Source organism: Melanotaenia boesemani, chromosome 10 (assembly GCF_017639745.1).
Source record: "Melanotaenia boesemani isolate fMelBoe1 chromosome 10, fMelBoe1.pri, whole genome shotgun sequence".
Lineage (NCBI taxonomy): Eukaryota > Metazoa > Chordata > Actinopteri > Atheriniformes > Melanotaeniidae > Melanotaenia > Melanotaenia boesemani.
In genome coordinates, this window is record NC_055691.1 from 19,164,622 (window position 1) to 19,179,115 (window position 14,494).

General features: G+C 38.7%; 1 protein-coding gene across 2 annotated transcripts; it reads left to right on the forward strand.

Annotated features, from left to right (window-relative positions):
* The first annotated feature begins 463 nt into the window (after positions 1-463).
* Positions 464-11,722, forward strand: hmg20a (high mobility group 20A). Of its 2 annotated transcripts, XM_041998022.1 has the most exons (9): positions 465-560; positions 4,116-4,205; positions 4,342-4,551; positions 5,746-5,878; positions 6,367-6,404; positions 8,006-8,081; positions 8,326-8,541; positions 10,912-11,044; positions 11,244-11,722. In XM_041998022.1, exons 2-9 carry the CDS (start codon positions 4,140-4,142, stop codon positions 11,245-11,247), a joined length of 876 nt encoding a protein of 291 aa, XP_041853956.1. In that variant the 5' UTR covers positions 465-560; positions 4,116-4,139; the 3' UTR covers positions 11,248-11,722. The 2 variants fall into 2 exon arrangements, with proteins under 2 accessions (XP_041853957.1, XP_041853956.1); XM_041998023.1 differs by lacking the exon at positions 11,244-11,722 and having other exon boundaries at positions 464-560; positions 10,912-11,048.
* The last annotated feature ends 2,772 nt before the right edge of the window (positions 11,723-14,494 follow it).

Below are 14,494 nucleotides of genomic sequence, written 5' to 3' on the forward strand. Positions count from 1 at the left end.
CAGATCAATATGAATTAATACTCCTCAGAAAACCTTAATGAAAACTACGTCAGTTGAAAACATATGTAATACACAGAATGTCCGCTAGAAGGTAGCAGAGAGTTAAAAGTCGCTGCCGTGTTGGCGAATACATACGAAGAAGACAGAGGCTGCCGAGGAGCCACAGAATTACAAGGTATAGAACAGCTTTCTCCACTACCATTGAGGTGGCTTTTATGATAATGACAGTTTTGGTCCGTAACACAAATGGACCGAGCCACACTTTTCACAAACTTCCAAACTGCCTCACTTAGTTAAAATGCTAGATCTCATATTTTATTAAACAATTATTAGTAACTCAAATTAAAAAAGAAATGTGTTCTATTTCTTTTTTTGCCCCATATCTAACAATGCAAACATGCAGTGTGTCATTTTTTAAAGATATTAGCAGTAATGGCAGCTTGATCGAGAAATTGATTATGAGCCTTTTCTATATGTTGTATTTCTATTGAGTAGCTGCTGTATTGTTTTGATTAGGAAAATAATTTGGGCAGGTACCGCTACGGATTACATAAACTCAGGTTAGTTTCCACCGGGTGAAATCTCCTAAATGTATATTTAAAACTTTACTTTTTAATGTGTTGAATGGCATTTTCAAGAGTTAGTGCAAATCAAAACATATGTGACCGTCTGCTAGCTAACAAATTGCTAACAGAGCTAATGCTAGATAGAGGGGCACAACTAGCTATTGGCTTTTCAGTTAAATATAATTGTACTTGTGTAAAGCTGCTGTTAACGATAAGTGCAATTGTATTTTTTTAAGTCGTCAGTATTCTAAAATATTTTACAGTCAACGAGCCGACAGCCTCAATTTACCTGGAGAAGCTATTATAGTTGGCAATAGCTAACAGATGCCAAATAGCTAAAGTTAGCCAGCACCTGTGTGGGTTGCCAGCTTATCAGACGTGTCATACGTGTAGAATAAATTTAACTTAAAATTCAGTAAGATGTACTCCATGAATACCTAACCTGAGTAAGTTTAATGTGTCTTCAATCATACTATATTTTGTTTTGTTATTTTGTCATATTTTGGTCATATGTTATCACGCAAACTTAGCTCTGTTTTTATTAGCCACCTTAAGGCCAGATGTGAGAAGCAAACCATTGTTTTGATCACATTTGATATTTCAAAGGTTTGTGCTTTTCTCCTGTGTTTATCTCGTTTTTCACGTTATTTCCAAAGTGCAAATTTAGGTGCATCTTTTACCTGTTTTATTTATGGAACATGTATAGAAAGGGGTTCAGTAAGATAATTACTCATTTGCATATTTTAAAACAAAAATCTCAGAATATTTGTAAAATATAAAATTGCTTCCTCAATCAAACTAATCAGCTCTTCAAAACCCATAAACCAACACTTTCAAGGTTTGGAAAACTGGTATAACACATGTTCCTTTCACTCAGCTCAACACTAACATACAATAGACTGCCGTTTTATTCCTGTCTAAAGACTTCTACAGAGTTCATGAATGCTTTACACTGGTATCTATCTGAACTGTTAATTGTTATTTGCCTTTTTCTCATATTATATGAGTTTGTAACGTATAAAATTTGCAAAATTGCACCAGAGGATATCTGTAGGTTCATGTTCATGCACAGTAAACATATCTCTATAAAAGAGTTTCAAAACTAAGAAAAATTGCAGCCTGAATTATTTTATCGGAATATTTTAGATCCTGGATTATCGTAAACCAGCTTTAAAAATTGCAACTATACCACTCACTGGTTTGAAAGTTGTTTTTTTTTTTTGTTGTTGTTGTTGTTCTGTATTTGATGCAAAGATTCTCTTAAACACAGAGAATCATAAATCCTCAGATTGTCTTATGCTTTAATGGCATAGCTATGATACGATAAACTTATTATTTACGATGATGGCTGCTGACTTTTTCTTAGAAAGACAAAAGAAGGCAGACTGTTGTTATTCCCCTTATTTTGTGTCATCTGTCCTTCTTGCTCTGGCAGCAGCAGCTGTTTCTTTTCAGCGTGATAGAAATGAATTGTCATTAGTCATCTGAGGCCAACTACACCTGTCTTACGTAAAGGTACACATATCAGTGGTCATTTAATTTGGGGTGACTTACTTAGGGAATAACCACCATTCTAGTACAACTTCGTGATTTCTTCATTGCTACCTGCAACATAGCACAGGCCCCTCATCATATTCCATGTTTAATCCATGTGATAAGAAAATGAATTCTAAGTTTTTATATGTATATAAATTTTTTATCTTGATTCTCTGATATGTACATGAATACAAAAATAAATAGTAAATAATCATGTAATCCAATCAGATGGGGTAGTTTTTGTTATATTAATGATGTAGAAATGTTGTCTTTGTTATTTTTCCTGTACTTTTGACAAAACTGATAACTGATATTTTGAATCCCGGTTTTACATGCCATGCTTCATACTACTATAATAACTAATAGTATGAGTGGCTGTAGCTCAGGTGGAGGAGCAGTCGTCTACCAGCTGGACGTTTGGTGGATTAATTCCTGGCTTCCACAGCCTTTGTTGAGTGTCCTGTCTTGGGCAAGACACTGAACCCAGCATTGCCTTCTCATGTGTCTATCACAGAATGAATGTGTGAGGTTACAAATTTCAATTTCCTTTAGGGATTAATAAAGTATTTTTAATTTTATTTAGTGTAAAAGCACCTTTGAGTGGTCAACATGTGACTAGAAATGCACTGATTAAGTACAGTCCATTTAACTATCTGAAATCCTTCAGTTCTTATGTAGCAACATATTTATTTATATTCTTGAGCTTTGGCTTCTTCCCACACTCCCTTTGAACAAGGCACATTTTGTTGTATTGGACTTTTTTTTTCTTTTTTTGTTGCCTTATGTTCAAATAAACTGTCAAATCAAATTAAAATATAGAAATAGCATAGCTGTAAATCTACATAGTGATGGCTTTATGCTTCCTTTACAAAGACGAACTAATATACAGACTTCTATACCCTCACCATGTTAGAAGTGGAGTTATTATTATCAGCTCAGATCCAGAAGAGGGCGCTGTTGCATAGCCATCATGTGATATCTGAAAAGCAAAGCATGTGTGTCTTTGGGTAGATTTACATATATTTATTATTTTTATTTATTTTTATAGCAAAGCATTAACAGCCCTACATGCAAGATGTAAAGGTAAACATTTTCTAAGGTTTGCTGGAATAAGTTGTACAGACCAGCAGATGAGACCAATTTTGTTTTGATGGAAGAAATTCAGTGATTTTACTGTCAGTGTTTATTTCTGAGAAGCTGATGCAAAAAATGTTAGAGAAGATGTTATAACTATGTGCTTTTAGGGTATTTTTAACCCACATATTCTGAACATTTTGTGACAGACTTGCAAAGTCCTCAGTGAATAGTAGCAGGAGGCTCAAACTGCATCCAGGATACAGACGTTAAAGGTCAAAGCAGATGGTTTTGGTCCTATTTATGAGTAAAACTTGGTCTGCTAGTACTTTAGTTGGTGTTCCCTCTATTAGTTCGGCATTTTTAACTCAAATCACCCACTGTTTTTAGAGCGGTTTTGAAAGAAAAAAATACAGTTTTTAAAACATGTGTCTTAACAACAATACCTCTTTAGATCTGGAAGAGACAAAATTTACAGAATGTCTTGGTCTGCAGCTGTTGTTAGATCTATAAGTTTGAGCCAACATTAAAACCCCTTTCTGGCAACCCTAGCAGCTGAAAAGTTAAGGCTATGCGCGCGTGTGGGTGTGTTTTCCTTTCCTGTCACTTTCTTAATAATGATTGATAGCAGCCAGACATTTCTATAAGAGGAAAAGTGGCCAGCCACCAGGAAGAAATCCTGAGCCAAAACTGGGAGGCGTTTGAATGAAAAGGAGATCCTGCTGCAGGAGGAACAGTGTGATTGCTGGCATTGCTGATAACAATCATATGTGATAGCTAGGTCTCTAAATGCCTAACCCACCTTTTATAGTAACATGTATCCTAGCCCACTGCTTTAGGTAGCATAGCCCTTACTTTATCTGGCTGTGTCACGTTTTAATACCTGTTAGATTTTTAGATATTACAAAAAAATCTTTTTTTTTTTTCTTTTCCCACTAGATCTGCCCTTAATTCACAGAAGTGATGGATGAGCAGACAGGCTCTCCTGCAGCCAACCCTGACAATAACAGCCAGAGAAATGGAGATGAGGTGAGAGGTTAACACGGATATCAAATGACATATTTAGTTTTTCCAATTCCAACTCCATGAGGTCTTGCCAGTTGTATATCATGGGAGAACTGCTATCTTCACTTTCCAGTCATATCTGTTTCTGTTATGTTTGCAGAAACCTCGACGTGGCAGCTGGACCAAAGGGAGGAAGAGAAAGAAGCCAATGAAGGACAGCAACGCACCCAAAGCTCCCCTAACGGGCTACGTTCGCTTCATGAACGACAGGCGGGAGCAGCTACGGGCAGAGCGTCCAGACGTGCCCTTTCCAGAGATTACAAGGATGCTGGGCAACGAATGGAGCAAGCTGCCCCCCGAGGAGAAGCAGGTCAGTGAAGAAGCTCCAGGCAGGATTACACGCTGAGCATGCAACTGTGAAGAGGCAAGTCTCAAAGTGTTTCTTTCATATCCACTTTGTATGTGCCTCAGTTTAAGATCACCTTTAAAATGCTCATAAATCTGTAAGTACATAACTGGATTTGCCCTCGAATGATTCGGAACAGAATAGGAAAAAAAAAAAGCCTTAAAGGATTTTCCAAACAAGATAGTCCTTCTTTTCGGCTTTTAGTTATCACAGTAGCCCTAAAGGACCGGACAAAAATAAACATCCACAACATCCCAACACTTGAAACTGTTCCCAATGAGATTAAACAATGTTTGAAAACAGCAGAAAAGCAGCACAGGAGCAAAAGCCTGTTGTCCACGGTGTCGGCTGACAAACACTCGGCTTTACACATGACTGTTGGGTTACTGTCTCATATCGTTTTCTATAATGTCTTATAATAATTAAGTTAATTTAGTCATAGTTACACCCCTGTGGTGCAAGGCTAGCAAAAAATGGATGAGTGATGCTTCCTGTTGAGGCAGTAAGCTTAAACCACTCCAAAGCAAACATGTCTGATGATGGAAACTTCTCGGGCATGAACCAGAAGCATCTTAGTCATTTTGGAGTGCCTTCACAGTATTTCATGCTGGCCATGTTAGGAAATTATTTAATGGAATAGCAGCTTTGATGCCTTCCCTTTTTATTTGTCAGAATTCCTCAGATTTGTCTGATTGCAACACACCCCTTGCTTCCTAGAGAATTACTGTTATTTAGTGTTATGGAGGAGGAGGAGAGGGATTCTTCCAACATGTCTTCCCAGAAAATTTTGAGAAGTCAGAGCGTGTTTTGTTTGCCGAACCAACAGTGGGAACAGAGCCCAGTTAACCTTCCTCTTGTTTTTCTCTATGCTTGGACAATATATCTGAAAGAAGAAAGTTTTCATAGGCTTTTCTGCAAATTGTTGATACAGGATTTATTTTCTGTTAGAAGATTTGAGGGAATGTAGATTATTAATGCTGGGAATTATAGATTTTTCTCTGTTGGAAGGAGGTAATTCTGATTAAAAATAATTACTCCCACTCATAGCGCCATCTCACCCAAAATCCTCTTTCATCTTGTTTTGCTAAATCAAATTTTCCTGCCTTTCTGCTGCTGAGTCTTCCCAGCTCCTTTCACCTTTCTTTCTCCTATCTGCAGAGGTATTTGGACGAGGCGGAGCGAGATAAGGAGCGCTACATGAGGGAGCTGGAGAAGTACCAGAAGACAGAGGCGTACAAGCATTTCACCAGGAAGGTTCAGGAGAAGCAGAAGGGCAAAAGACACAGGGGAGGTGAGAACTGGTTAGAAAAGCACAGCAGGATGACAGGACTGGCACACAGCTCGCTTTCTCTTTTTAGGCTTCCTGTTAGAGACGTATTTGGCAATTGAGAAACTTCCTGTCTGAAGTTGTTTGAATAAATAGTCATTGTTTGACAGACAAGCCCTTCCCAGACAAGATGACTCGGATGAACTTGCATCTGTAATAAAATTTTATACAATGCAAGGAAGCATTTAGAAATAGAAGAGAGATCTTTTATGCTTTAGAAAGTTTCTTTTTGTTCTTTAAGCAGTAAGACATTAAATGATAATCCTTTAATTTTACCTCTAAAATTTCTGACTGTTCTGTTAAACATCCTGGGAAAACGCTTTGCCTCATCTCAGCTGATTGATATAAATAGCAGTAAGGGGATTTTTATTCATTCTGTTAGTTCATGATGAGGTAAAGGCTGATATGATTCATCTGGGGTCCTCTAAATTTATTCTTTCCTTCCTCTCCAGATGTCGGGCACCAAGTTGCCAGCGAGGCTCTTCATGAGGTCAGTAAGTCTTTCCTCTCGGGTCACACTCATTTCTCGTGTTTCATTTCCTGCAGACTAGTCATTGAATATGCTGAGAGCTGCCTCTTTAGTTAGTCTCCATCTGTGTTTATGGACTCCAGCTCCGTATTGGGGATGATGGTCTTTGTTGTGGTCTTTGGGAGATCTGCTGTAAGTTGGAGACATTCCCCAACTACAGCTAACTATGGAGAATGGTTGATTTGAGTTAGAGCCTGTCCACAAGACAAAGATTTCCTGGTGAGGTAGCAGAGCCACACTCAGGACTGCTTTATCTGCAGTGCTGACACTCTTCAGGTTGGGAGACTCAATAAAGGGTGTGTCCGTCACCTGATGCTAACGTGTGCCATGTAATCAGATAACAAGTGGACATCACTGAATGTGAATGCATTTGGATTTGATTGCTCAGGCCACAGTCAGAGGTGGTCTGACTGTAACAGTGTGAACACAACTGTGTCTGCCATTTTGTTCAAAGCAGCTGTGTTTGTTTTTTTTAACTCATCCAGATTACAGTGATAACATGAACTGAACACATAGCCTCCCATAGAGCCGTTTATGTTCAGATTTTGGGTTTTTATTGGTTTTTAAAAGCACGATCAATTATAGATTCTCTTTCGTGATGATCTCGCTGACAGCAAAGCAGGTTGAAACAACATTTGAACACCATTAATGCAGAAGTCCTGAACTGACAGCGCTTGATTGATGTAAACGTGAGCTTGTTGTATATAACAGAAAGTCAGTAAATCAGCCACCATCTTAGAGGTTGGTAATTGCATTTTCAGGCATCAAATGTTGGCATGTTAATCACAAGCTAATATCATTCACATAAAACCTCCTTCCCACCTTTTGTGTTTGTTTCTGCTGCAACAGTAAACAAAATGATACGTGTGGGGCTGATTTTAAGGCCAGATGTGAACATGTGTACTTTTTTTCTGCCTTTCTCACCCAGAAACCTGGATGCTTTGTATTTACCCTCCTCTTGATCTACATATTAAGTGCTTATTGTTGGATCACTGAGGCTGGGTTAATCTGCTTTGGAGCCACGTTTGTGATCCAAACGCTTGGCTTATACCATGTGTGTAATTAATTTTTTATTAAGGTCTCAATGTAATTAAGAGTGCTTCCTTTGTAGTTTATTCTGTACTCCGAAGGGTTGAAGCCAAGGTGACTTAACTAGAGTCAGCACTCTGGGAATGCCATTGTTTCCTCTATAATTTCCAAGGGCGTGGGATTCAGCATTAATGTCATTTTGTTAAGAAATGAAGAAGGATGATGCCTCGCTACAGAGGAGGCTATGAAACCTGCATTGTATCATGTGCTGCTATTTCAAAACCCCATTTTTTATTGCAAAGCATTTCAGAGCCTTTGATATCTCAGAAGCAGCGGTAATGAAATTATTTCTACCTCCATATTTTCTAAAACTGTATGACTGTATTCCCCTTGTGGCCAGATATGAAATCAATTATGAGTCCACCCACAGCTGAGCTAGATAAATGACCACATCTCGCTGTCAGTCTGTGTGGCCAAATATTTTCACTGTTCAGCTCACCTCCTTCCTTCTTACTGTCTCTGGCTCTTAACAGAAAGATGCCGAGGGAAAGGACAGAACTGTGTTTGACATACCAATCTTCACAGAAGAGTTTCTCAACCACAGCAAAGGTAAATAACTTCATCACAGCTAGAAACACTTAACAAGCTTTTGCTTTTTTTTCTTCTTCTTTTTATTAGACTCCATTTGTCTGTTTCTAAACACACTGCTTGTTGTATTTGCACTCCACCATCTCAGAATAGTTTCAGTGATGTCCTAAACTCTCAGGGCAAATAAAAAATTGATAATGGAGTAAAATGCTGGGGCACATGTACCACAATGTCCATTTCTGTGTGTTTGCGTTTTCCCCATCAGCGCGAGAGGCCGAGATGCGGCAGTTGCGTAAGACCAACATGGAGTACGAGGAGCGAAACGCAGCCCTGCAGAAGCACGTGGAGAGCATGCGCGGGGCGGTAGAACGGCTGGAGGGCGATGTGATGCAAGAGAGGGGACGTAACGGGCTCCTCCGCCAGCACCTGGAAACCCTGCGGCAGGCGCTCACCTCCAGTTTCTCCTCCGTGCCTCTGCCAGGTGAGAACAGCCAGTGCAGTGGGATTCCCTGTTACAGATGAGCAACACAAACACACCACTTAACATGTCAGCTGGTGTCCTCACAACAGTTAATAAACATCTGTAGAAATAGATGTTGCTTGAACTGAAGAGACACAATAAATGTATGCTAACCATGGCTACATTTTAATGAGTGAAGATGGATCCAGGTTCCACAGTAAATGAGATTTAAATGTTGCTTCCTGTGTTTTGGTGCAGTGTTAACACTGTCCATTACTGCTGTTGATCCAAACACTTGAAGTAAGGTAGCATCAAAACTGTGTCCCAGCCTTCATTCAAGACACTCGATTACACTTCAAGAGCTGACGTTTCCGCAACGATTGCAGTACTTAACATCATCATAACACATATCACTTCCCTGGCAACATGGCTGGTTGTGTTATGCTGTCTGTGTTTAAGAGTAAAACAGTTTCTTCCACATGATGTGTTGTCATGTTTTCAGCATCAGTATGTTTAAGGACTGTGTTTTAATTTGGTAAATAAAATGATTTGCTACCATGATTTCGGTTCCTAGTGACATTTATCTGTTTTCATAGATTAGGGAGCAAGTGAAGCAGCTTCACAGAGGCTCTTAGCGATGCTGTTTTTAACTGCATTATAGTGATAATAATGAATAAATTTTGACAGCACCATATTTTTCACATTTGTTTTCATTTTATTTAGATTATATAAATAGGAGTACCATCCTAAATCAGTTATATAAACATTTTAGGTTCTAGCTGTATGAGTCATTCTAAGAATCCCTCTGAATTTTAACCTTCTTCATATGTACTCACATACTCAAGCCTGCATCCACAACTTTCTTGTGTCATTTTCTTTAAAACCTGTTTGAATTTCTTTCTCACACAGCAGAGGCACAGACTCTGCAAACAGTAGCTTTAAAATGAATTCATCGGAGCTTCGTAATCAATGATGATGGCAGATTTCCCTCAGGTCTGGCCTTAGGGAAGCTCTCTGTAGTTTGTGTTCAGGGGAATGTGCTGATAAATGTATAACTGGTAACATCAAAGCTTCCCCTGAGTCTAAGCATGTTTGCCTCCAACTTCACAAAGGACAGGCTTTTTTTTTTTTCTTTTTTTTTTTTTTTGTAGGTTAACCTGTTTATGTATCAGGTGTTTGACTCGTAGGCGAATATGTTGAACGGCCCAAATGTTATTATTAGAAAAATTTAAACAAATCAGCCAATTTCACATCTGGCAGGAAGTTCTTGGTAAATTTGAGGTTTACCAAATGTGACAGAGCAAACAGGTGTTTCAGAGGAATGTGTTTACTGCCCTTAGTTTTAACAAACATAGTGTTTTTACATTATTTCAACTGTGACAGTTATTGAGAGAAAAAAAAAATATCCTTGAAGGCTTGAAGGGAATCCAGACCTTCAGGTCTATTGGCCATTATTGCTGGGAAAACATGTTATTATAATATGTAGACAGTAGAAGAAAAAAAATACACCACATATACAATCAGCTAATGGTGTTTCTTTACCTTATTTGAGCCTCATACCGCCACTGTTCAGAACTTGTATAAGTCCTGGTTGATCTGATTGTAAGTAGACGACTCTAACAACCTATCTTCATATCTGGCATTTAAATCTGTCTCTGTATCCTAAATGAGTCACAACTTGTGGTCAGATCTCAGCTACCTGCTGTGTTTGTTAAGTGAACATGTGTCCACATTACAAATCCTCTTACGGCCATTTCACCCCTCACTTAGCTAGTCCAAAACAGTATGACCTTAAACAGGCTCCCTGCTCCAGAGCCATTTCTCTTTAATGAGGACCCAATACAGTTTAATGAATGGAAGGCAGTTTTTACCTCACTTATTGACCGAAGGGTCATTACTTCAGCCGAAAAACTCTTTTATCAGCAACTATAGTGTATTGTATTGTATATATCTACAGACATGCTCCCCCCTGTTTCTAACGCTCCATAGTAAGTTCTGTTGTCTTAAATTGAAACAACAATTTAGAGAATTATTCACAACTTTGCTAAATAAAATTCAGAACAAAGTCTGTTAAAGGCAACTCCCTGGACTGACGAGACAAACCCAGGGCTTTGGTGCTACACTTAACAACTGCTTTTGTTGCCTGAGAGTGCAGATGTTGATACAAAAGAAGTGAATGGTACATCCTATCAGTTTGCACATCACTTTATATACATTTTTCCAGTTTCCCAGATTACCCAGAACTATTTCTGAATGACGTATTTATAGCAGCTATAAAGATGTAAAATATTTTTTAGTGTTTTCTTCAAAACTTATAGATTTTAACCTGGAAAAGAAACGCATATACTCGAGACGTCCTGACATGCTGACATCACGTTTGTTGTCTTACAGGCAGTGGAGAGACGCCCACCCTTGAAACCATCGACTCCTACATGAAGAAGCTCCACAGCATCATTGTTACTAACCCTCAAGAGCACGAGAATCTCATCAACACTGTGAGAGACGTGGTCAACCGTTTGGACAGGTGAGACCTGGTAGCCATATTTGCTTCATTTAAACATTTGCTTACTTGTGTTTTTTAAAGACAGTCCAATCAGTCTAGTAAATGGTTATTCTTAAGGTTTGTTTATCTAACTGTCCGGGAGCTGCAGTGGTAAATGTTTCTCTTGTGCAAGCTGAGGATGAATTCTGAGTCCTCTGTCTTTTGCTGTTGTTTTGACTAGATAATTGGACCAAGTTGAGCCTTTTTTTGAAGGATTGGGATTCTCTGTGACATTAAGTTGGTGCTTGTTCCAGCTTGAAGCTTCGCTCCTGAACGTTGGTCTTCTTGTCGACTCGTCATCGCAGTTCAGAATTTCATTATCCCGCTATGATCTTATAGGTGAATGTGGTGTAGTGTTTCATATTTATTTATTATTTTGTACTTAAAAAAATCTGTTAGCACTTGATTAATAAAACCTTATTAATCGGTCAAAATAAGATAAAATGGTTTTGTCATTTCTCATGGTCCATCTTTTCTCATTCATTCATAGCAGATACTTTCACAGCAATAGCACCACTATTAAACCTGTTGCCAGTGCGTTTGTATTTACAATATCTAAGAAAATGCTGTCCTTTTCTCATGCCCTGTAGAAGATAAATGTGCCATTGTTGATTTCCAGTGTGATAAATGTTTGTATTTTCAATAAATGTGTTTTCATCATGTGAAGTACACTTTTTTTTTTAATACACTTAACATGATGGAGGGGATGTGTTTTCACAGAAACTAAAGTTAAATAAACATGTTAACGTTGATTTAGTTTTGTTTTATGCTGGTCATCTTGCATTGAAGATTAAATTTAATTAAAATGAAACAAAAATGGTCAGTAATACCCAACAATAATGACAGGTAAAAATATTATCTCTGTAATATTTACACCACCTTCATAGCAGACCTTTTTGCCGTTGCCTGCTTCTTTTACCATAGCATGATGCTTCACTGGAAGAGGTAGCAGATGTGTTCTGGATGTTTTACTTCCCTATCAAAACCCTTTTTGCCTTAAGTCTCCATCCTCAGCCTGATCTGTCAACTGCACCCCTGGGAAGCCTTTTTATTAAGCCACATAACCTATTTATGATATTTATTCCCTCTTCGTTTTCCCTGGGAGGACTCAATTTAACTTAAAATAAAGCTCACAGTGAGTTTGCAGAGTTGTCTTAAGAATAGTTTAGAATTCTTCTGCAAAGGATGTAAAAAATTGAGAATAAAAGATAATTTAAGATCTATAGTACACACCTAGCCATGCCTCTTCGAATCCGCTCCATAGGAGTTGCATATTTAACTCAAAGACCTATTAACTTTATAAGATTCATTGTGGGAAGTAATCGTGCAATATCCATATAACTATTTGGCTAATTTGTTGTAATATGTCCAAGATCTTTATCATTCAGTTAAGCTCATTTTCCTCCATTTGAATCAGTCGATTAGGCAGCCCTGCTTTAATTCAGTTCAACTTGCAGGAAGACGCACAAATGACATTATTTGGATTTTAATGAATGTTCCCATTTGTCACAGATGTCTTGAAAATGAGATGTCATATTGATAAGATTACCACTGATGCCCATTTCCTTTTTCATAGCCTTGTGTCCCATTGTCATATCCATGATCGGTTGTCCCTAGCCCATTTTCTGCACACACAGAGAAGTCATGTCTGTTTATACAGTGGACTAATGATACACAGTTAATGTCTGGTATGTCACAGGTTGCATGTAGAGAACATTAAATTGCATAAGTGCCTAACTTATTAATGGTATGAGGAAGTGTGGAAAGGACTTTGGCAAGTTACAGCACATTATGGAAGTATTGAGATTTTATGTAATGATGTGTAATCTATCTACTAGTGATTGACGCACTTTTAAAAACTATTTATTGCAGTGTTATGTGAAGGCCAGTGGGACATGCTTCATGTAGCAAATATAAGCATCAGTACAAAATACTTTTCTGTTCTGAAGCAACAATGCTGTCCTGATTGTAATAGAAGTGATTTCAAGTATTAGTTATGAGCAAAAAATCCTAAAAGTAAATATCCATCCATTGGAAGATGTTTTCCCAGTTTTCCAGCATTTCTACAGGGAATCCCTGATGAGACCAGATCAGATCCAGCATTATCTCCAGTGGTCTTGGGCCACCTAAACCTCCAGCAGGGATTCTGTGATGATACCTGAACCTCTTCAAATGGCTGCAGCTGCTAGCTGCCTGCTGCATGCAGAGCTAAGCAGTGGGTCAGGTCAAAGGCAGCAGCTGGCAACAGCAAAAACCAAGAAAGGCTGACCCCTGGCAAAGAACATAAGTTTCTACCAACTTAACATAATAGAGTTTGACTGAAAGTCCAAATCATGAAAGTAACCTTTATCCATCCTCTTAGAACCATGAATACTTTACTTCAATTTCACAATGTCATTCCTGGAATGGCTTCTAAAAATGCAAAGAAATCACAACTTCTGTACATTCTGGATGTAATGTGAGACATCAACTGCATTCTGTAAGGCTCTCTCTACCTTATTAGATTTGTTTACCTTTGAAACTCTGGGATCATCTTTCACATGTATGCTGGGTAGTGTGTTGCAGTAGCTTTCAAAGCTCATTTGTATAATGAGCTTAACTGCAGCCCTTTTTTGCTTTGATGTTGGCCCAAAGCTATAAAAACACTACAAAAAAAGGAGGGAATAAATGGTGATCAGTGAGGGCTCATACTTTTCCCCGTCTTTGTGAAATTGCTGGTGTCACTCAGTTGTGGGATTTCAGTTTCAAGATCTGGAGCAGGGAAGAAGTGGGGATCTGCACCACTCCCCTGTGACGTCCGTCATCTTCCCCTCCTCCCGCTACCGGAATAATCCCACACACTCTTTTTGTCTTAACAAAGAGACACACAGTGGAATACAAACACCTCCACTTCCTCAGCCATGAGGAGCCATGTCTGCATTGTTGGCTTGGCTCTTGCCTGGGGAGTGGAGGGTTGACATAAGGACAGAGGAGCCAGATCCAGCAGAGAGCCACAGATCCTGGACCAGAGGAGGGAGGGAGTGACTCAGAGCAGAGAGGATGAATCAGGCACCATGTGCTGAACCGGCATTCAATGGTGTCAGTGTCTTGAATGGTTTCTGTAGCCACAATAGCAAGCACTGCTATGCTCAAATGGAGTTACCTTTTTTCAGCCCGTAAGGCTTAATCTAGAAGGCTTCGGCTGATACTAATGGTCTGGACTCATCAAATACACATGCTTTCAATTTAAAAGTTTTACATATCAGGACATAATGAAAAACCATCTGGTTCTTCCTATGTCGTTTCTATATGATGTTATCAGTCTTTTACATTCAGAAGGAATTTTGTTCCACTCTTTTCTTAAACATTGTTTACTTCAGATAGACAGCTCTCTTAAGGTCCTGCAAAGGAAAGCAATTTGTGTTGAGGTCTGGACACCTTGAAACACCTTGG

Coding starts and splice junctions, on each gene's coding strand:
- hmg20a (XM_041998023.1), top strand. CDS start 4,140: ATGGATGAGCAGACAGGCTCTCCTGCAGCCAACCCTGACAATAACAGC. Junction 4,206..4,341: donor GCCAGAGAAATGGAGATGAG/GTGAGAGGTTAA, acceptor TTATGTTTGCAG/AAACCTCGACGTGGCAGCTG. Junction 8,082..8,325: donor GTTTCTCAACCACAGCAAAG/GTAAATAACTTC, acceptor TTTCCCCATCAG/CGCGAGAGGCCGAGATGCGG.